This window comes from Bradysia coprophila, unplaced genomic scaffold, assembly GCF_014529535.1.
Source record: "Bradysia coprophila strain Holo2 unplaced genomic scaffold, BU_Bcop_v1 contig_415, whole genome shotgun sequence".
Classification (NCBI taxonomy): Eukaryota; Metazoa; Arthropoda; class Insecta; order Diptera; family Sciaridae; genus Bradysia; species Bradysia coprophila.
In genome coordinates this window covers 468044-491261 of record NW_023503670.1, presented here as the reverse complement: position 1 = coordinate 491261, position 23218 = coordinate 468044, and the positions used below count along the sequence as shown (strand labels likewise).

The 23218-nt window shown below is 38.9% G+C and overlaps 3 protein-coding genes and 1 long non-coding RNA gene across 5 annotated transcripts; 1 reads left to right on the top strand and 3 right to left on the bottom strand.

Annotated features, from left to right (window-relative positions):
- Nucleotides 1-522: 522 nt before the first annotated feature.
- Nucleotides 523-7582, top strand: LOC119082342 (DNA polymerase theta). 2 transcript variants are annotated; one of them, XM_037191855.1, is made up of 18 exons: nt 523-1504; nt 1559-1696; nt 1785-1922; nt 1987-2102; nt 2168-2906; nt 2970-3289; nt 3358-3880; nt 3943-4006; nt 4074-4198; nt 4262-4585; nt 4660-5615; nt 5682-5791; nt 5865-5959; nt 6062-6243; nt 6310-6470; nt 6535-6632; nt 6694-7048; nt 7110-7582. In XM_037191855.1, the coding sequence occupies exons 1-18, from the start codon at nt 658-660 to the stop codon at nt 7513-7515; spliced, it is 5697 nt and encodes a 1898-aa protein (XP_037047750.1). In that variant the 5' UTR covers nt 523-657; the 3' UTR covers nt 7516-7582. The 2 variants fall into 2 exon arrangements, with proteins under 2 accessions (XP_037047750.1, XP_037047749.1); XM_037191854.1 differs by having other exon boundaries at nt 534-1696.
- A 255-nt stretch (nt 7583-7837) lies between these two features.
- Nucleotides 7838-9986, bottom strand: LOC119082346 (translation initiation factor eIF-2B subunit epsilon). Its single transcript, XM_037191866.1, has one exon. It carries the CDS (start codon nt 9979-9981, stop codon nt 7885-7887), a length of 2097 nt encoding a protein of 698 aa, XP_037047761.1. The 5' UTR covers nt 9982-9986; the 3' UTR covers nt 7838-7884.
- A 184-nt stretch (nt 9987-10170) lies between these two features.
- LOC119082348 lies at nt 10171-11981 on the bottom strand. The gene is made up of 3 exons (XR_005088626.1): nt 11563-11981; nt 10957-10960; nt 10171-10181 (listed from the first exon to the last, which is right to left on the bottom strand). It is a non-coding gene; the product is annotated as an uncharacterized LOC119082348 (long non-coding RNA).
- Nucleotides 11982-18356: 6375 nt separating this feature from the next.
- On the bottom strand, nt 18357-23201 carry LOC119082343 (protein O-mannosyltransferase 1). The gene is made up of 8 exons (XM_037191856.1): nt 22659-23201; nt 20634-20799; nt 20430-20565; nt 19959-20362; nt 19451-19894; nt 19208-19394; nt 18931-19145; nt 18357-18874 (listed from the first exon to the last, which is right to left on the bottom strand). The coding sequence occupies exons 1-8, from the start codon at nt 23030-23032 to the stop codon at nt 18380-18382; spliced, it is 2421 nt and encodes an 806-aa protein (XP_037047751.1). The 5' UTR covers nt 23033-23201; the 3' UTR covers nt 18357-18379.
- Nucleotides 23202-23218: the final 17 nt, after the last annotated feature.

The following is a 23218-nucleotide window of genomic DNA, read 5'->3' as shown; positions in this document are numbered from 1 at the left end:
ACTTTTTCAGTATATTAGGCTTATTTCACCTGTCAAAACGTCATCCATAAATGGCTCTATAGAGTGTTATGATGAAAGAGAAAGAAATATTTTGACAAAGTACCCCAAGGCACCAGGTTTAAAGTACAATTAAATGTTTCACTTAATAAAAATTAAAATTTGTTGGTCTTACACCAGAGTTTACAGTAACTCATAATTTTCGTATTTGTTCACATAAGTGTTGATGTTATAGGTTTCTTCCAAGGTGAAATGAAATGTCAAACCGTCATCCATAGAAGCATAACCTCAACATTATTAACAATGAATATGTCAAACATTGATTTATATATAGCATAGCAAAAGTGACAGATGTAATGTTTTTCTATTGTTCGAAAGTCAATGAACAAAAGAAAAATTTAATATTGCTATGTAAATCCACAGTTAACCATTTCTATCTTTGTCATTTCCCTGGTCTCTGAATAATGTTCAAAGACCGTAAGATGGAGCTGTCAGCACTCGTCGTAGGAGTCTGACATTTACGTTGGTCAAAGGTGTTGATTTGAAATAAATAAACCGATCAAAATAGACTTTGCTAAGGCAGAATTGTTGAAAAATTTAATTGTTAATACTCGGAATACAATTGAAAATTATAGAAATTGATATTGACTGACGCTCGCGATGTCTTTTTCCCAATCGTTATGTTTTGGTGAGAACACCTTGCAAGAATTAGAAAAAGCAGTGAAGGTGTCAACACCAAATCGATCCACCGGTGTTATCAACTCCGATTCGGATATCATCGAAGAATCACCAACGAATCACTCATCAGTTCTTTCGTATCGCGAACGCAAACAATTCAACAAATCGAAAACATTTCACAAAAAGAGAAAAGTGAAAAGTCGTTCATCCGGACAGTTGTCGTCTGCTCCGTCCAACACAAACTCATCCGTCTGTTCAAATGGTTCGCTGTCACAGTTTATGCGATCAGAGTACGATTTCGGTGATGAGATTTCGAAAATTCTACCCGGAAGTTCGAGTAAGACAAACAACACCAACAAAAATATCTGTGATAGTACAACGTCCGATGAAAAAGCTGCAGACAATTTGCAGAAAACCGAAAATGGCCATTGCTACGAAAGTGAAATGTTTAGTCAATGGATTGTTCCCACTGTTCCGGAATTGCCGCCGAAACCAACAACTGAGACCAAAGCGAACGATAAACAAAGCACTTGGGGCGAAGACTCGTATATGTTCAATGACATTGATCTAGACTTCGGCAATGAGATTCAAGTCAACAATGAACTACTACAAATAGATGAGGAAATAGGGCTAGGTCTCGACAATGTTACGTTTAGTCAGAATTTCTTCAGCGGAGCCGAAAACATTGAAAACATAAATGGCGAAGAAGTGATCAATGTGGATAAGTCGGATTTCATCGACAAAGACATTGATAGTGATAACGATTTGTTCACGGAGGAAATGAAAGCAGAATGCTTGGAACTATCCATGTCAAGAAACACTCAGATGAGTACGTTAAATGTTAACATCTCCGGTGAGCAGAATTTTACATTAAATTATTCAGATAGTACAGTGGATGATGAGGAGGTAGAAGAACGAACAGATAATGTCAACGAAAACAACAGCAATGGAATCAGCAACGGGCTCGATGAAAATTTGCAGTCGCATTCAATCAAGAAACTCAATAGCATTGATAGTTGGGGTAATCTAGGATTCCGAATTCTAATTTGCTAATTGTAGACAGACCCCGATTCATTTACCACTAATCTTTTCCACTTACTATTCCACAGGTCTTCCTTTGTCAATTGTCCGAGAATATCACCGTAAAAACATTTACGAAATGTTCGACTGGCAGCGGGAGTGCTTGAGCAATCGAAAGGTTCTATTTGACAATGCGAATTTAGTTTACTGCGCTCCTACTTCGGCAGGTTAGTTTAGACAAATTTGCTTTCAGATTTTGATCAATTTTAGTATTTACCTCAATTTTCACAGGGAAAACTTTGGTCAGTGAAATTCTAATGATCAAAAATGTGCTGGAAAAAGAGAAGAAATGTCTGGTAATTCTACCGTTTGTGTCGGTGGTTATGGAAAAGATGAAATATTTACAGGTACACTGAGACCTTCAACCACACAGTTGTAATTCAAAATTATTGGAATATTTTGCGTCCCACAGGAACTTCTAACATCATCTGGAATTGTGGTGGAAGGATACTTTGGGGGATACTCGCCGCGAAGTTTTGACACTGTCGATGTCGCCGTCTGTACAATAGAAAAGGCGAACGTAATCGTCAACAAACTGTTGGAACAGAAAAAGATCGATTCCATCGGTTGCATTGTTATGGATGAAGTACATCTAATTTCCGATCATACTCGGGGGTATGTTTTGGAGCTTCTGTTGGCTAAAATCCTTTACGTCGATCAGAAAATTCAATGCAACATTCAAGTGATTGCTATGTCAGCTACATTGCCAAATTTAACATTGCTAACGGATTGGCTACGAGCCGAGTTCTATCACACTGATTATCGTCCGGTGGTATTGACCGAAATGATCAAAATCAACGGTCAAATATTTAACAATAAAATGGAACTGTTGCGAACCATATCGGATGAAGAGTGTAAGAATTTTCCGAAAGACATAGACAACATTGGTCAGCTGTGTGTGGAGACGATAGTCGAAGGAGGCTCCGTCATCGTGTTCTGTCCATCGAAAGAATGGTGCGAAAGGCTATCCAACGTTTTGTCAGCATTCATATTTCATATCCGCAAAAGTGAAACGGACATGGGAATCAAGCTTCGCGACCAAATCAAGTGTGCAATGATCGAAGATACAAAGAATCAATTAAGGAATTGTCCCACTGGGCTTGATACCATGTTGGACAGAACACTGTCCAATGGATGTTCATTTCATCATGGTAAAACTGCGATTCTCGAAATTTCTTTATAAATTTCTAACAAAAAAAATCTTTTGTTTTCAGCTGGCCTCACAACGGATGAACGAGACATCGTGGAAAGTTCGTTCAAATCTGGCTCTATTCGAATTATTGTGTCAACCAGTACGTTAAGTTCAGGCGTTAATTTACCGGCACGAAGAGTGATTATCCGAAGTCCAATGGCATTAGGGAAAATGATGGACGCCCTTACATATAAACAAATGATCGGTCGAGCTGGTCGTACCGGTAGAGATACTGTGGGCGAGTCAATTTTGATTTGTGACAGCACGAACAAAAACACCGGCACAACTCTAATTGCGGCAACACTAAAACCTCTGACTTCCTGTTTAAGCGTGAGAAATTTCGTGAGTAACCATTGATTAGGCTCGGATATGAAACCGTACAATAAACATTGTGCCAATCCCGTTTGCAGGCTCATTTGAAACGAGCAATTTTAGAAATAAATGCGTGCGGTATGGCAACAACCAAAGCTGACCTGGAAGCATTTTGCCAATGCACCTTATACGCATCGGAACAACATTACAAATGCGAAATATTGGAAAGAGATCTAATCAGAACTGGTACCTCTACTCAAGATGAAGGTCGTATCATCACCGACCCGATTGGCATATCAATGTCGCATCTGTTGCGAAAGGAATTCATACAACTGCAGAGGAATGACAGTACGAACGAAACGAATTTCATCGCGACACGTTTAGGACGAGCGTGTTTGGCATCATCGCTGCCACCTGATGACGCTTTAGATTTACGCAAAGAATTACAAAAGTCACGGGAATCGTTTGTCGTGGAAACGGAGCTACATGCGATTTACTTGGTAACGCCGTATTCCATTTGTAATTCAGTTAGAAATATGGACTGGACTTACTACTTGGATATATGGGAAAAATTGCCGCCACCAATGCGTCGTGTGGGTGAGCTAGTCGGTGTTAGAGAAGGTATATGTGAAGGAAATTCTTTTCAGCTTGGAAAAGTCATTCACTTCGACATGTTTATCTAGGCTTTCTCGTCAGGGCCGTGCGAGGGATGAATCTGGACTCAGCCGGACTGAACATCCACACAAGGTTAGAATGTTGAAAGCTACTCAAGGAGATAATTTAATGCCGCTAACTTGTTGATTTTCATCTACAGATTTTGGACAGCGTTAGCATTTGAGGAGTTGGTTAGCGAAAAGAATGTCAACGACGTGGCACGTAAATTCAGATTCCCACGAGGACAGTTACAATCGCTACAACAGAATGCAGCAGCTTTTGCTGGTATGCACATTTTGTGTGCCCTGCATTTTCACAACTAAAATAATTCGCGTCATTCAATTCCAGCCATGGTAACATTATTCTGTGAGGCACTGAATTGGACGATGTTGGCCAAAATTATCGCTGGATTCCAAGAACGATTATTCTTTGGCGTCCATCATGACCTTGTTGATCTTATGAAAATTCCCGATTTGAATAGTCGACGGGCGCGAGTTTTATACGATAGAGGAATTTGCACCTTGTCCGATTTGGCCAATTCTGATCTGTTTACGATGGAGAAAATCCTCAACGATTCAATATGCTTCGACACGAAACAGAGGGATGGTGAAAGTAAATGGGAATCAGAGCAGCGGAACAAGTTGCGGTATCTTTCAATCACTGGAAAACCGGGTATGCTCACTGTTTGTCTCACTTTACTAGTCGTCATTCTCTCATATTGTTGTTATCGTTCTTCCACCCATCAGGAATAACCGTGCGTGAAGCTGCTAAAGAACTGATTGAAAGTGCTCGACAATGCTTGGAACTGGAAATGGGAGTGGAAAACATAGTCTGGTCAAATAAATCCCAAACATCGCAAAGCCAAAGCAGACAAAAGAAAGTCGCGTCCACGGGAATCACTTTACGCATTCAAACCGACTCTGCTGACAGAGATCGCATCCGACCACAACAACCGTCCAACCGTAAACGAAAGCTCGACGATGCTGAATCCGATTCGTCGGAGTGTTTGGTCGGATCACAACGATCCGGTAAAAAATTTCGATCTTCACCATTCGACACGGATTCTGAGTCGGACTTTGACAGTGACAGTGAAGTTCTAACTAACGAGTTGGCTTGCGTTCGTATGAATTCAGCTGGAAGCAATTTGATCGAAAACGATCAAAACGAATTGATCGAGAAGCTGATGGGACACCGAGTGTTCAATGAAATCAACAAGATAAACGTCTTTCAACATGTGGAATTCTTCAAGGTTTTCGAAAGCATCGTTAAAAACAGTCCAGTGATCAGTGTTTCGGTTGGTGTCAATCAATTACTAAGACGCGCTCCCGTCATCGGTTTAAGTTCGTTGGTGAAGCAACAACATGGAGATGATGGCGATATCGATAGTTATAATTGTACCTTTGACGATGACAGATTTATCGCTGGTATATCGTTATGCATATGCGACACTGAAGTGTATTACTTGAATCTACAAAATGAAACTAGCGACGACGCAACCATCACGTTTGACATGAAAGTCAAATTCCTGGTCGAACTTTTCCATATCAACAAAATAACATTTGTAATGTACGATGCCAAAGAGCAGCTGAAGGTGCTGCTGAAATGTTTTCCCCAGTTAAGGACGTTCCGTGTTCAACTGCGTGATCCACTTGTTGCTAATTGGTTGCTACAGCCAGATGTCTATGGAAACCTATTAACTATGGTAAGTCCGATATGGCTACATTAACAAGACGTTGTTCATTTCCGGTCATTTTACTTCTCAATTTAGGTGAGACAATATGCCCCAGGTTGTGCAGGCATCGGTGACATTTCAGGAATAAATAGTAACAGAAGGAGCATCGGCTTAAATGGGAAAAGCACAGTGTCGCCCATGATGAGGTAGGTGGACACATTACACTAGAATCTGTAGAAGGAACACCAAACAAAACATTTACATTTCTTTCTCTAAAAGATCTACAGTGGAAAGTTTCGCAGCTTTTCATATCATGAACAGCCAAATGGAACATTTAACTAGAACAAATCCAGAAATGATGACTGCTTTCACAGGTATGTCTTGTGTCTGGTTTTTTGACTTGACTTGAGTAACCAAACTTGCTCCTGTGAACGCTCCCATGAGAAGAACAATTTTTTAAATTCAAAACATTCCAGATATTGAAATGCCCATACAACGTGTTCTGCTCACAATGGAACTAGTCGGATTCCCTGTGGACGAACGAAAAATTAGTGACATTTCGTTGGAACTGACTAGCACTCTTCGAAGCCTAGAAAATTCGATGTTCCAAATTCATGGACGATGTTTCAATGTCAAATCGAAAAGTGACAAGGCAAGGGTAAGTCTAGTTACGAGGTCGGAATGTTGAGTAAAACTACATAAATAAACATTGCAAAATTGGTAGGTTCTAGGATTAAAAGCCATCAATGGGAGAATTTCCACGTCGAAACAAGTATTGGAGAAACTCAATCATCCCATTGCCCGATTATTGTTACAACACAAAACGGTCCACGCAACGCTAACGGGCATCATTCAGCCATTTATTCGTCAAATTGTGAGCAACAGGTAAATCTTGAGTTGATGTTAGCATAAAACGAATTTCTAACTTGACTGAACTATTGGATTCAAGAATATATCCCAGAAGTAGTTGTTTTTCGTCTACTGGAAGAGTTCATCTGTCGGAGCCAAGTTTGCAGAATGTCACAAACGATTTCGAAGTGTCTGCGGGTAAGAAAAGTTTTCTAATTGATCTCCTGTTTTTTAGTCTAATGATACGTTCCCATTCCAGACACTGGTCCAAAGACCATATCGTGTCGACGCGTCTTCGCACCATGCTCTGGAACCGACCTAATATCTGCGGATTTTTGTCAGCTGGAGTTGCGAATTCTTACGCATTTTTGCAACGATCCCAAATTGACCGAAGTGATGCGATCGAATTCGGACGTGTTCAAAATGATTGCCGCCAAATGGAACTGCATTGATGAAGATCAGGTCACAGACAAACAGAGAAATGATTCAAAGCAAATTTGCTACGGAATCATATACGGAATGGGGGTGAGAGCGTTGGCTGAAAAAATGGACTGTGAAGAAGTGGAAGCGCAGGAGCAACAGGAAGCCTTTCTGAAGTGCTACTCGGGCATTAGGTATTAATTCTATCTAATTTTCTTACTCTACGTTCACTGAAATCAATGCTCTTCCGTGCAGAATTTTCACTGAAAAGATCATCGCTCGTGCCCGTGAATGTAAATTTATCGAAACGATTTCCGGGAGAAGACGTTATCTTCCTGACATTACGAGTAACAATTCGTCGAAGAGAGCAAAGGCTGAACGACAGGCGGTGAATTCTACAATACAGGGCTCGGCTGCGGATATCGCAAAAATAGCTATGCTAGCAATGGACAAATGTGTGCGGCAGAAAGCTTGGAAAAATGTGAATTTAGTCCTGCACGTCCACGATGAATTGGTGTACGAAGCACCGAAGGGGTTTGTGAACGACGTTGTGAAGAAATTGAAAACCAGCATGGAAAGAAGTTATTCACTAAATGTTCCGCTGCAAGTTAAAGTTAAAGTTGGACATGATTGGGGAACGATGCAGGTTGTCGAATGTTGAACAGGTGTGTAAATTTAAAAGTTTTTTTTTGTACAAATTATCAGGAGAAAATAAATGTTAAGGCCAAATGACCGATCTCAGTTCTATAAAACGTCGAGTTTACTACAGCTTCTGTTGTATACACTTACAACCTCATCGGTGAGACCTCATAGAGGAAGTTATATTCAGCCATCGAGTTCAAAATACGATCGATTTGATGAGCAAAAAATTATAGAAAACGAGCATTGAGTGAGGTGAATAAGGAGAAGGTAGGGAGCGCAATGTTTCAGGCTTCCCGACGAGTGCTTAGTAGAATCAAAGCTAGAATTTTAGTTTCTTTAAGTTTTAATAACGATTCAAATGATAACATTATCCATAAAATACCGCATTTTATTCACTTTCGTCGTCTTCACTCTCTTCCTCGCTGGACGCTTCAAGCCAATCAACTAATTTCTTTAGCGCACTTTTCAACCATGTCGAATCGTCGTCCAGTTGGCCGTAAAATGCCAAAATGGATTCTTCGTTCACCAATTCTTTGTCGTAGAAATAGTGGAAAATTTGAGCCACTTTCAATCGAATCGTTTCGTGTTGTTCACAGCTATCCTCGACCGCCTTCAGGCAATCCAACATAGCGTCATCACCACGAATGTAATTTTTGAACACCGGTCCCAAATGTGTTAGCACTTGATTGATTGCACCAATCAAATTGTTTGCATCCGCAGCGGCAACATGTCGAAGGCTTAGTATTGCTTTGACAACATAGAAATTCACCTCGCTTAAGGCCATGTTGTACGCATAACGTGACGAATTGATCTCCAATATCAAAAAGTCTGGATTCGACTTTTCGTCGAAGCCGCGGTTCAACGAATCCAGCACTTCGGAGAGGAAAATGTTTGAGTCTTCTTGTACCGGTGAAGCGGATCGAGATTCCTCCTCGTCGCTCGAACTGCAAACACTATCGTTGCTGATGAATTCGATTGTCGACATTCGAACGAATCCACTGGTTTTATTGTCGCTATCCTCATCGTCAGAATCGGCCTCACAGTGCTCTACCGGATCAGAAATCGTGTAGGCTGTGTCACCTAATTTCTTCGACGAATCATCAAATTCTGGCGGCGATGACTGAATCAAAACTTTGGCAATCTTTTGGTTGTCGATAAGAAGGACGTTGTCTCCGATTACGGCACCAGATTCAATAAGATTACCACGCGAAATCTTCGTTCCACTGCCAATCACACAATGTTTCAGTACACAATTATCCTGAATTGTTACATTGTCGAAGATGTATGCATGTTCGATGGTACAATTTTTGCCAATCGTACAATTTCTGCCCACCACACTGTTCGTCAGTACCGATCCATCGTCGATGGCACACTGTTTTTGAATGACGACATTCTCCTTCAGAATGGCTCCCCGGGCCAACTGCAAATCTCCGCTCCGGTAAATGTTATTTCGATAGAAAAGATAATTTTGGTACAGACACGATACGCCCATATCCGGTACGAGAGGATAAGCCCAACGATTTGTCACATCACTGCTAACCATTTGATAAGTTTGCCAATTATGCACTCTCGCAGCGTATTCTTCGGTCTCCAATTCAGCCACATAAATGGAACTGGCCAGCAGCTCTTCATTCATCAGTAAGCCTTGTATGAAATCGTCACGACTCAGAAAATCGAAATTGTCGGCAAACAATGGCAGAACGGATGGTGCACAGATGGCTATTTGAGGATCCATTAAATCGTGACGGATGGACACAGTCGAATTTACCAAAAATATGTCCAGTGGAAATGAAAAATTGCGTTCCTTGTGCACTGGATTCAGTCGCTGATGGAATAGCAGTCTTTTGCTGTCCTGATCGATTGCTACAACAACCTCATTCCCCGTCCGATGGTCGGATCCAACTTTTTTGTAAATGACCGTCATAGCAGCACCTTTGTCAAATTTACAGATCCGCTTGTGCTTCTCAAAAATTGATCCTAATTGCGCATTGGTAACAGCATCACATCCCATTAGTATAAAGTGGCCACGAATCACACTTTTACCGTCCAAATCACGTAGTGCATCACCCAAACAACGACATCCTTCGGAGCCGATAACCTGGACACTCATTTGCGTTGACCAGGAACATTTTTCCGAAATTCCCTGTTTTATGTACGCCTTAACTTTGTCGACGAACGTGCTGCTGAACACAAAGACTTCTTCTATCCCGGAACGGTTGAGAGCTTCAAGTGCATAATCCAAAAGCGGTTTGTTTACCAGTGGTACGAGGGACATGCTTGTCGAGCTTGTGATGGGTATAAAATTGTCGTTGAAATTGTCGGCAATTAGCACCGCCTGCAGTATTTCCTTTTTCTCTAATCTGTCCATGATTTCGTTTCTAAATACAAACCACAAAATGCAAAAACTTTGATTGAAAATTAGAGCTGACGTAAACTGGAATAAACACTGCTCTATCGAATTTAAGGGGGTTATGTAAAGTGTCATGACAGACATCAAGAGACACACACACACACACACACAAATTAGAAACTGTCAATGTCAAATGAAATTGTAGTAATTAATGGCTTTCAAAAGTTGGCGCCAAAGTAATTTCAATTCATTGCAAGATTTGTATTAACTTGTTGATAAGACCCAGGCTGTTATGTGCTTCAATCGACTTACATTCGAATTTCAAATGTTTCAATCTCAGTCTCTCCACCGTTTTCTGAATATCCATCATCATAGATTAGACGGCAAGCATATCATTGGTACTAAATATACTATATCTGTATTTCAAGAGGATTATTCACCATCTTTACTTCATTACTTTTGACCGTTTAATTGCCGGCTTGATCAATTTCGAATGATGAATGGATAAAGTCTAGAATTTCCTGTTGCCATCGAAGGGCATTGCTTCCCCTGAAACGTTTTACAACCATCGAAATTGATGAAGAAAAATTATCGAAGAATTATCAACTTACGCTATTCTTTAACAAATGATCCTCGGTTTATGTCGATTCTTATCAAAAGAATCGGGGCACATGTTGTTCAGTGAACTTTGCCCTCGAGCTAAAAATGTTTTTATTATTATTTTTACAAGGGAATTCTTATCTTTATTTTCACTTTGGCTGATTTTCCGGGGGTGTATTTTCCATCGAGCCACGACAGAGTAAAGTTAATCAGGCAGAAGCGCTGATATGACTAGGAACCTGAATAATCTAGTAGCGCTATATTTTATGCGAATAAATTTTTTCAATTTGTGTCAGTGTTCATTTGAGTTCATTTTCATACAGTGTGTTAGGTCCCTTATTTGACGTTTCGAAACCGAACCGCCCCTGCCTGGTTTATTTTACTCTGCCGTGAGTAACGACGCTCAAAAGGCCGATACAATCATTCTCCACTATTTTCTCGGGACAGCCGTCTGTAATAGGTTAAGCACTTTCTTTTCTTTAATCTATCTTTACCGAATCGTGTCCAGACATTGCTGAAAAACCATGTTAAAGCAGGTCAATCCGTGCGAATTCATAATTTGCAGATAACGGTCGCATAACCGTCCCTCCATGTTACCGTCGTCGCTTCCATCACCACCAGCTTCAAATATCAACTGGTACAGTCGTTTTGGGCCGTTTCCCTTCGCATTCATTTTCAATTCATTTTTTGCCCGGTCTATGGCAGCAATTTCCATATCGACCATTTTAATTGGCTTGTTTTTATTTGTCGAACTGTTGACTAAAGCGTGAACGGTTATTATTGCCAATTTCGGTACAACGTCTTTATTTAACCGTTCGGCACAGAGTTTCTGTTTTATACAATCGACGGCAGTGTTGGTATGTATAACTCACAGTATTTTCGACGGTGGAATTTTGCATACTTCAACCAAACAGACGATTTTCGCGACTAGCAATGACGTTTTTCCAGATCAGGGACATGCATTGATCACCAAACATTTATCGCCGAAAACGTTTCAAAATTCGATCTTGATACACTTAATACGCAAATGATCTACCTGTAAACACCCAAACATAGCACTGAGACAGTGCGTTGCCCAAACAAAACAAAACATTCAGGTATCTCTATGGGTGTCACCAAAGCACCTAGCAGGGTAATAGAGATTTTTTGGTGTCAAATAGAGTAGTTTTTAGTACGAGTTGCCATTTACATTATATTAGACAGGAGTCGCCGTGAGATGCCCCATTGGAGGCAAATTTGAAAGCGAAAAAGTGGTTACTGCGAAGGGTTTTCATTTAACTTTTATTAAAGAATTTACATTCAGTTACGTAATTTAGTTATTTGTATGCAGAATGCTAACGTGATGTTAGATTATTTGTTAAAATAATGTACATTTCAGTGATCATATTTTCATTGAAAGAACGTTTGTGCCTATTTTTCGAACATATCTTGGCTCTTACCGCATTTTTAAGAGTGTAAAAATCTAATAAAATAAAAATGACATTTGACACTGCCAAAATTACCTACTTTATTTTTTTCTATTACCCTGCTTGGTGCTTTGGTGTCACATTATGAACATGTTTGATGTTTGCACAACTTATACAGCTTTTAATTACTGTTCGATAATTGTTTATTGATTGGAGTTATAGGATTTATGTTCATCTTAATCGAATTTAAAAAATTCAGGAATACTTACTTTGTACAGTTGTACATTTATGTTCAAAATCTCATTTACATGAGTATCGGTGAATATGACGAAAACCTTCTGCCAAAACATTGTTTTAATATCTTCGACTCATCAGCATCTTTATTCTTACTCCACGTGGGAGCATAGATCATCTACAAATTGTCGCCATCTAACCCGATTCTTTGCAAGTGATTTTACTTCCAGCCATTGTTTGTTCGCTGTATCTGCTTCGCTGACGACTGTTCTTTTCCACGTTATTAAATAATAGGTCAACTCTTCGGGTACTCTAAGGAGCACAACGAACCGAAAATTGACCAAGTAGATTCCGTAATTTCATAAAAGTAAGAGAGATAGACAAATTAATTTAATTTCAGTTGGAAGCCATAACAGATTAAACAGCCTCGATGAAGCGGGTAACAGTGGCAGAGACAGAAATATGCGACATGAGAAAATGCGACAAAGTGGATCTGTCGTAAAATTTGGATTTTTTTAGCGCAACATTTTTGAATGTTAATTTTCAAGAATTCGATTTGAATTGATTGAACACAAGAAATAATAAATATTTTCATAATTAATGCTCGCAACAGGTCAAACCTGGCCTGAAACAAGAAAGTCTAATTAAAATCATGTTGGGTTGAGGCTTTTAATTGATTGATCACAGGAATTTAATCAGAGAAAATCTCTTCACATAAACTGAATCAGAAAAAATCTCAGATCTAGAATCTAGACCGACGGGATCATATGAAATGAATCAGGTCGTTGGAGTGCTTTCCTAGGTTCATATCTCAACGTAACAATTTCTTTGGATCTATTCACATAAAACCAATTTTAATGTTTATGAGAACGAGAACATTGGCCATGGAATTTTTCGTTTTTGAAAACATTGAACACCGATTTTATTATTTATGAGAACACTGTCACGGGTGGCACATTATTAATCAATTATTAATATAATAAAATCATAATTTTGCACACTTTTTCACACACTAAACGAAAAATCATCACAATCAACCACATCAAAACAAAAAAATCTAATTTAGAATTTTCACAACTGTCACTTTTTCGTTGAACCACTTTGTCGCAATATGACGCAACGACAAAACGACTCTGCCACTGTTACCCGCTTCATCGAGGCTGTTTATAACAGATGGCTGTCATCTGTTATCAACACCGACAGCAAGAATAAACGACAAACTCTGACTGATGAGGTCTTATATAGCAAAAAGCAGGTTGAAAACAAATAAAATAAAAGATTTTTGAAATCTTTCTCTGAAAATCTTCGATGAAATGAAGTAATAGTTTGAATAGTAAAACTGTAAATATGCTTGTCGTGTGTGTTAGGTTAAAATCACTCACGGCAGAGTAAAATAAACCAGGCAGGAGCGGTTCATTTTCGAAACGTCAGATAAGGGACCTAATACACTGTATGAAAATGAACTCAAATGAACACTGACATATATTGAAAAATTTCATTCGCAAAAAATACAGGGCTACTAGATCATTCAGGTCCCTAGTCAAATCAGCGCTCCTGCCTGGTTAACTTTACTCTGTCGTGAATCACTACAATGGCAAGAAATGTGGAAAAATCGAAAAGTCATGAGCATGTACAATCGCTAAACCGAACTGGTGTGCATACGTTATTTTGCACCAGCTGGTCACATACAATTCCAAATGGGACCAGCTGGTGCAAAATAACGTATGCACACCAGTTCGGTTTAGCGATTGTACGACGAAAGTGTTATTACTGAAGCCGGAAGTTGGCTAGAAAGTGGCTGGCTCATCATTTGAGTTGTACAAATTGTTAGATTAATTCGCATCATTTTTCACAAAGCTTTTGTGAACTCTCCATTTTTGGTAAATAAAATTGAATGAAATCCTGTTCATTTATTTGGTTGCTCACAAGCCTGAACTGGCCATATATGGCGACTTGGCAAAGCACAAGTGCGCTTTTCTGAATTCATTCAATTTGCTATATTGGCGCCTTTCAGACGTGCCTTTTGACGCCTTTTGTTCACATCAAGCGCTTTTTTCTATACATTTCAAGCGCGTTTTCCTGCATTTCACAAGAGCACCTTTCATAGCCAGTCCGGCCCTGGTTGCTCATTAGCTTCTATATGTAACCACACAAATGGCTGAATGACTATGTTAGACGAATCCGATGCCAACTTATGGCTTTTCGATCACATCAAGTGATACAAGTGGCACATCAAGTACAGACAGAATATTCAATACTCAAACTCAAAAGGCCATAATACCATGAAAGATCATTCATACCCATGCGATATTCAAAAGTAGTTGGAAATAAAAAATCAAAAAAAATGCATAAAAGCTCGTCCTGGCAAGCTGCAATAGGGGCTGAATGAAGCGTTCTCGCTATATTTAACGTTTTACAAAAGACGATGCGGGCAAAATGTTGTTATTACCGCTATTACAGACTAGAAGTGACAAAAATGCGAGCTTGTAGGATTACTGGTACGCCAGCACATGAGAGAAACCAGCACATGAAAAGTGAACGCATCCTAACCTCTCTCTTGAGAGAGAGTTGAATTTCTGAAATAAAAAACCGCACATCTCTGGGATCGAACACGGGCCCTCTCACACATCAACTCATGACAATTCATGTGAGCTAAATCGTTCTTACATGAAGTACGGTAATTGTCGAATAGTATTTATCTGGGCTCATTGATTGTACCAATTACTTTAATTGGTTTTGGATGAGAAGGAAGTCTCGGATCGACGTCTTCTTATAATATTTTGAAAGCTTGTAAATTAAGACTTCAAAATCCAAAATACCTCATGGGTCCAAGACTACTGGCCCGAGATATAGCTTCTAGAATTTTTTATTCCATACAAAGGACTTTGTTCCAGAGCTACCAGAAGTCAGCCTTGAACCCATGTCTCACTATGCTCAATCGATAGCTACTAGTACTGGGTAAATGCTGACAAAAAATTATATGAGTCCAAGACTCCTAGCCCGAGATATAGCTTCTAGAATTTTTCATCCCATACATAGGACTTTGTTCCAGAGCTACCAGATGTCAGCCTTGGACTCATGTCTCACTATACTCAATCGATAGCTACTAGTGCTAGGCAAATACTCACAAAAAATTGTATGAGTCCAAGCCTCCTGGCCCGAGATATAGCTTCTAGCATTTTTTATTCCATAAAAAGGACTTTGTTCCAGAGCTACCAGAAGTCAGCCTTGGACCCATGTCTCACTATGCTCAATCGATAGCTACTAGTACTAGGTAAATGCTGACAAAAAATTATATGAGTCCAAGCCTCCTGGCCCGAGATATAGCTTCTAGAATTTTTTATTCCATACAAAGGATTTTGTTCCAGAGCCACCAGAAGTCAGCCTTGGACTCATGTCTCACTACACTCAATCGATAGCGACTAGTGCTAGGCAAATACTGACAAAAAATTGTATGAGTCCAAGCCTCCTGGCCCGAGATAAAGCTTCTAGAATTTTTCATCCCATACAAAGGATTTTGTTCCAGAGCTACCAGATGTCAGCCTTGGACTCATGTCTCACTATACTCAATCGATAGCTACTATTACTAGGCAAATATTGACAAAAAATTGTATGAGTCCAAGCCTCCTGGCCCGAGTAATAGCTTCTAGAATTTTTCATCCCATACAAAGGATTTTGTTCCAGAGCTACCAGATGTCAGCTATACGGCGCACACTTCGGTGAATAGTGAAGAAGTTTTAAATTAATTTCAGAAACCGTTTCAATGTGCTTGCTGCAGAGGGAGGACAAGCTGGGACATGAGTTATGATAATTTTTTGTATTTAATTGAATTCTGTGATTAGCTCAAATGATTTTTATTTTTACTCGGGTCGGACTCTACTGACGATACCACCTCATGGTTTAGGGAATATGTGAAAATGAATGAACGAAGAGAGCAGATTCGTTGCGAGCAACATGAACAGCTACTGGAACTGGAGAGGAAGAGAATAGAAATTGAGACGAAGAACGGTCAAACATTACGTGAACTGGTAGATGTAGTTAAGAAGTTTGTCAATAAATCGAATTAAATTTGAAAGTTTGAGTGATCTGGCAAGGGGTTTCTGCACCACAGATGACGACCAAAAATGTTTTGGTCGGACCATTGTTGGACACTTCATTGGTGAACGAATGCTTAGACGTCTAAGACGCTATTTGTGCAACCAGAATGGAAATGTAATGGGTCAAGAGAACAATACATATTTATAAATCGGTGGATTGCCACCAGCAATTTTGCATTGATGGGATCAATTATGCTCCGTTTTCCGTTGTAATCCAATATTCACCACCTAATTATGCCTAGAGAAATAAGAAATCTTTGGTAGTATTGAACTAACAAAAGCGTCAACACTGGATAATTGTCGATCCCGTCAAACAAAATTGATCGTGTGTTTTCAGGTTACAGACTCATTAGAAGGCGTGTTATTGGTCATCTCTTGTTTCCTTCCCCTAATTTACGCAATTAAATTGAACGAATTTCGAGTCAACAACAACATAAACTATGCAATAAGGGACACCATTCTTTAATGCAATGGAATAGTTATTTATGCAACAAGTATCGTGTGATATGAAGGCATTTTGTCGTGCTAGATGTCTGATGTCAGTATGTGGGGAAGTGAGATTAGGGCGAGAAAATACCAACCCAAATAGATCGTACTGCATACAAAGTCTTATCTTAATTGAAAAACTATTTAAAATCGATCGTGGTTACACTTACTGTAGTTTGTTTCTTACTTCTGATAGAACTTTATGGATAAAAAGTCGAATAGTTCGCCTTTCGTCTTTTTGTTGATCCTAGGTGAAGCCGAGGTTATTAAACTTATTATTTCCCCCACAGACTTGCCAAAGCATTTATTATCGCAATTTTCTTTTATTTATTCCGTTTTGATATATTCAAGTTCCGAGGGGGAAACCACTCTTTTGTGATTAACATGGTTAATCAGTTAATTCGAAAAGATCGTTTTTTACTGGTTGCGCATTGCAGCCTTTTTTCGCTTTTAAAAATAAAAAAAATTTAGTTAATCTGTTAATCAGCAACATGAGTTTTGTGAAAACAAACGGTTAATCAGTGATTAACAAACATATTTCACGTGCATTTGTAATTTTGCGACGATTCCCTCGGGGTAATGCTGGTTAATCAACCATTCGTCATCATGTTAATCACTGGTTAATCATGTTAATCATGTTTTCCGTCGTTTTTATTTATAAATTTCCCTGCAATACAGAAATTGCATCTTGCAACCCCTAAATTCGAAAAAAAACATCGCTTTGTTGACAAACGTGACAAACACACATACAGTTGTATACAACAACAACGTTCACCGAAAAATCGCAACACATCGAATGTCATTAGAGGGTGCGAAACAGTTCGTAACAATTGTATTTTTAAAGAAGCAAAAAAGGAAACAAAAACTTAACTAAGTAAGAAACCATAACGAAAAGATTTTCGTCCATAATTGGTTTTGAGATGTCTGAGCCTCGTTTGTCGAAACATATTCGACGTCTAAGCCCGTCGGCCGATTCTCAGGAAAACGATTTAGCGGCCATCGATTTGTCACCTAACAATTTGCCAGCTGGTAACGATACATCAATTAACGATTCGCCAGCTGATACACCGATTGATGATTCGCCAGCTAACAACTTGTCATCTAACGCTGTGGCTGATTCAACTATAGAAAATTTGAAGAAAGGATTGAATAGAAATCTCAATTTGGCAACTATTGTAGAAACAGAAATGAACGAAATGCAAAAAAAGCATCGGAATGCGATCGATGAAATGGAAAAAAAGATAGATCAAATAAAAAAGGAACACCAGAAGGACTTCGACGATTTAAGAGAAAGACTGTTACTAAAGTGTGAAATATGCCAAAACAGCTGCGTCATTGTCCGTCAGTGCAAAACCGCATAAGCCAAATGACAGAAACATTTATAACAGGAATTCAAATATCATTTCTTCATTGATCAACAGACTAGATGAATACGAACGCCGAAAAGTCATTGCTATGACACAACCTAGTTTCGCAGACGCAAGACGCTTTACTCGTAATAACACCACCACCCACTCCACAGTCCGAAGCTGAAGCGGAAATATCTGACGACTTATAAGTCATTGCCACAATGTCCGATAACATCATGTAATTTGACAACGATCAATGTGTGTAATTGTTTCGCTAAATCTTAGTGGCCAGTGTTCGACGAATATTAATTGTGATACTAAAAATTGAAAAATGCCCCTGAAAAATACATAACTTTTATTGTCACACCAAATCTTTATGCAATATAAAGTCCCATGTGTTTTTCCACCTCAAATTGATAACATCGTCCACACTAAGCTTAGTCGTTCCATAACTTAGGACTGAAAATTTGTTGAAAATAACAAATATCGCAATCAACCAACCCACAACGCATAATCGATACAAAACGGTCAACAGTACCGATCCAACAACATTGCGACAAATCAGATCGATATGCTCAATGACAAAACAGAGAAGCATAATCTGAAAAATGAACGCTGGCAAGTAATTGTGCAGGAATAGTGTTCGTTCCACGAAAAAGTATGGCAGAAAATGTATGATGTAACCCAAGAAAAATATCTCTCCAGCCTCACGGAATCGAGTCCAGTCCTGCTCGTTTAAATCGTAACACAAACGTCTTCTTCTTAGCAAATAGATTATGAGTAGACCGAAGTAGACGACTAATGCTGCGAATCCCGAATACCAAATGACCAGGTTGCCGAGTAAATAAATTTGAGCCTGAAAGGTTAAACCGAATGACAAAGGAATCCAATGACAATTGTAGGATAGCATACGTTCGAATCTTTATCAACCCAATAAGCGATCCCTTTATTCATCAGCGGCCAATCGAGAGGTTCGGAGGCGTAAAGATGATTTTGAATTTGATCTGAGTGCCACACCATTTTTGAATGGAGTTCGAAAAACTTATCCCAAAACGACAGTTTCGATGGACCGGTGGGTATCATTTCCTCGTTGATCAATTGACGTTCCCGTTCTTTCTGGTCCTCAGCTAAGATTAAAAGTACACAACTGAGAACTGATCAATCGGCCATATTAATCGATAGAACTTACTCTTTGTGTATCGATGCTCCTCCACATTCCATATCGTATCTGGCTGATCAGTTACACGATCTGCAACAACTTCATGTTGATTGAAGCCCCAGTCGGGCAATTGGCGTCCACTAAATCGTAATGCTTGACCAGTAGCACTGTGAATCAGTCTTACTTGTGACCGAATTGCGTGCCAAATTGGTCCTTCCTATTAAGATTTTCGGTCAGTTTTTATGATCGTAAGAGTTTGGCGAGGCAACAAACCTGATCCTTATTGATGATGTCGACTTTCCATAGAATTTGAGCGCTCATCGACACATTGTAATCGATGTAACAAGATACCTCTTGACACTGTGGAGTCATTGCTGCAGCTACATCATGTGAATTCAATGCCCGGCTTGTAATGCCATGAACTAATTGCACTTCTTCACCGTGTCGTATAACATCTGGTGTATCACCCACCACCAAGTCCGTACTTTCCGGTCGTTTTACAATCCACCAATTGTTTACGTCTTTGAAACTGTAACAGGTGACTTGCTGCTGATGGGAGCTACCACGTTTGTCAGGATATCGAACTGGATACACATGAGGATGAGAATGTAGCCAGCAGGTTCGACCCAATGTGTGTCGCAGTGTAATTTGAGATCCATGAACCACGTTCAATGGTTGTCCTTTTGTAATGGATGCTAGGCCTCCCTCTAGCGACGCCTAGGTGATTAAATATTATTCGTAACAATTCAGAACAAGATTCGAAAGGTTTTATTTGACAAACCTGAAATGCACTTGTCATAATGCTGTCGTGCGGTCCGGCCTTGTTCAATACACTAAAGTGAGCATAGAACAAGCCAACATAAATGCACACCGGAATAGTAATGAAAACGATCAAGCGAAACAAAATGTGCATTGCCATTCGAAGGTCGGATATGGTTTTGTCGGACAATTGTTTCCAGAGATGTCGACAACCAATTAGGAATCCCAGCAGTGACGTATAAAATCCTGCAAATTTTACGCTGAATGCAAATGTGAAAAAAGATGCCGAGAGGATGGAGTATTTTAAGCGAGAGAATATCGTCGGAGATTCTTGGAATTTCAACAGGAACAACAGCCCCAGAACCGAAAATGTTAAAAGCATCGATTCCATTAGAATGAAGCGCGACTGCGTCAATAGAGCATTATCTGTGAAATTTAAAAAAGAAGGATCGTTATGTGCATTCAAACATTTGTAAAACGGTAAGCAAATTACCAAAGATAATGAGCACACCACCGATTGCTGAAGTTAATCTACTTAATTTTGTCTGTAAAAGTAGCTTGTACACACAAGGTGCTAGAATGCTCCCGCATAGGGCTGGAATGAATCTTAACCATAGGATTGGGACATTCTGTTTTTTTTAAGGGGTAGAGAGTTGAAGTGAATTTTAACTGGAAATATATTTGATCTTATGCTTACTTCCGTATATGGATTTCCTATGCGCGAAAAAGTGTAGTTCCCATCATAGCCAGCAAAATTAGCCATTACAGAAATTAATTGTTTTCCGAGCGGTGGATGCTGGTCGAAGAAAAATATATTTCTCATGTACAGAGAAATGTATTTGCCATAATGAAGTTCGTCGAAACTGTAAGTATTTTTCATTTAATAAAAAAGCGATTGAATGTATCTATTTCAGTAGCAATATGTAATCTCATTCTAATGATTTAGAACCATCCTTAAATATCTAATGGAAGTAAAATCAAGGCATATATATAACGTTTGTATCCGAAGAGTATAATGTTACTACATCAGTGAATGCAAAATCTTTTATTTCATTTGTTTTAGCTAGGGATTGCAAACCGAACTCGAATTCAAAAACCGCCGTTTCGATTTGTTTCCACTGAAAACCGCGATTAACCAGTTAACCGCGGTTTTTTCAACCCTAAGATCAAAAAAAATCTCTAAATTTCACAGTTTTAATACTTTTTTCGCGTTTATGACGCGGTATTTCATATTTATTTCATTGAAATGAAATGAATTTGTTTACCATCTGTTTGGAGAGGGAATTTAAGTTTATCTTTGCATCGACACATAAAATATCTTAAGTTTCTGCAGAAAAACTGGTTTATAATTTCGGAGGATTGCATCTCTTGACTTCGGCGCAACCCTCCTCCTCGAAGATAAACCAATTTTCGTATCACTTAATACAGAACCTAATTTTATACATAAAAGTTCAGCATTCGAAAATGTTCTCTCAGTGTCAACACTGTCAACATTTAAGTAAATGCTGATAAACGGTCCCTAGATTCGGTCCTCAAACACAGCCATCTTGTGTTTAATAACGTTTTCGATGTTGCGACTACCATTTGTCTACCATGAATGAGTACTGTCGCTAACTTCTGTTTTCTGCCTTATTCGTGCCTTCGGTGCTTCTATTTATCTACTACACATTCCACATGTCATGAGGAGTTTTTGTGCGAGGACTACAACGCTGGTTTCGATTTGGCTAAAATTGCCCGGTTAAACGGTTCGGTTTAAACCGGTTTGCAATCCCTAGTTTTAGCACACATTTGCTATAATGGGCATAGGCTCCCGGTCACGGTTTATTTTTGTCGTTGATGTTGATAACAGATGACTGAAATTTCAATCCTTTTATTGATTTTTGCTCGCAAAATAGATTCGGAAGTTGAGTTGACACAGAAGTTTCTTAGTTTCAGCAAGAATCTATGTTCTGAGTACATAGTCCAAATTATACGACCAAATGCGGATTTGTTTTTTTTTTAAACGTAGTCGTTATTTACACCCAAGTGCAAATAGAATAATAGTAAACTGTTTGCACACTGGTGGGGTGCGTATAGTCTAAAATTCACTATTTGCACACAATTGTTAGGCTAGTTTGTAAAAGATGATTCAAGATGCTTCTGACGGCACGCCTAATTTTTAATCTAGTCTGTTACAGACTGTATGTACAAAATCGTAAGACCAGTTCTTGCAAGAAAAAATGTAGAGTTGCAAAGCTGTATTGGTGCAAATAGTTTATTTTAGACTATTTGCTCTGCACCCGAATTCACATAGTGTATTTGCAGCTATTTACACCCGGGCTCAATTAAGTATATTAAAGACTATTTTCACTCGGGAGCAAATAGTCGCTTCGTATTTTTAACTAATAAAATCAAAATAATATTTTGAAAATATAAGTAAAAGAAAGAAGTTGCTGACTCGATTTAGTGAGGATTTACACGACGCTAAGTGTGTCCTCCCACTTCTCATTGTGTAAGTGTAAACGGAGTAAGTGCGATTACATCTTTAAGAAGAATAAAATGAAAATGCAAAACGTATTATAAGTTTGTGAGAGCTCACAAAATCATAATTGTATCAAAAAGCTTTAAATCTGGCTGTTAAGAAACACTTTACAAAGGTGGACAAGATTGCTCAAACGTATCAAACACAATAATGTATGTTACCTAAAGATTATAATAAATTCCATCAACCATATATACTTACACCACGTTATTTGGTTGTGAAAGCTTGAACATTCTGGTGCAAAATGCCACAACAAATAGCAACACTGTCACGAAATCAAATTCAAAAGTTATTCGTAGACACTCATCGGTGTTCAACCGAAAATCTGTCTTGAGACTCTGTGCTACATCATCAATTGTTGATTGAAAATATTGTTTCACTTTGTTCACTTTATTATTATCGCTTTGATTCCGCTTAGATGCACTTGCACTGTGTTCCTGGTTGGGTTCTTCGCTTTGCAGTCGTTCAACTCTTTCGTCTTTACATTGGAATTTCTCACTATCGTCGGACGATTTCTTCAGCAAGCTACTTTTCTGTGCTGATTGTTTACGATTACGCAGTTCACTTTTATCCATTGTGCTGTTGGCGTGTCAGTCTTAAATTATTTTCGCAATAAATATTTACTCCAAATTGAAACTGATTTCTTAACTTCACCTCGAACTTCACCCAGCCAATGTTTTTCTCATAATACGTGGTAACTTGAATGAATGTTTCACTGAATGGCAATTTTGTCTGTATGTGTGTATATCTAACGGCACTTT

Bases quoted from the DNA above. Each gene is read 5' to 3' on its own strand.
- LOC119082342 (XM_037191854.1), top strand. From the start codon at position 658: ATGTCTTTTTCCCAATCGTTATGTTTTGGTGAGAACACCTTGCAAGAA. The intron at 3,881-3,942 runs GTATATGTGAAG...ATGTTTATCTAG, and splicing joins GCTAGTCGGTGTTAGAGAAG to GCTTTCTCGTCAGGGCCGTG. The intron at 4,586-4,659 runs GTATGCTCACTG...TCCACCCATCAG, and splicing joins TTCAATCACTGGAAAACCGG to GAATAACCGTGCGTGAAGCT.
- LOC119082346 (XM_037191866.1), bottom strand. From the start codon at position 9,981: ATGACACTTTACATAACCCCCTTAAATTCGATAGAGCAGTGTTTATTC.
- LOC119082343 (XM_037191856.1), bottom strand. From the start codon at position 23,032: ATGGATAAAAGTGAACTGCGTAATCGTAAACAATCAGCACAGAAAAGT. The intron at 20,363-20,429 runs GTAATTTGCTTA...TAAATTTCACAG, and splicing joins TGGTGTGCTCATTATCTTTG to ATAATGCTCTATTGACGCAG. The intron at 19,895-19,958 runs GTTTGTCAAATA...TTAATCACCTAG, and splicing joins TTATGACAAGTGCATTTCAG to GCGTCGCTAGAGGGAGGCCT.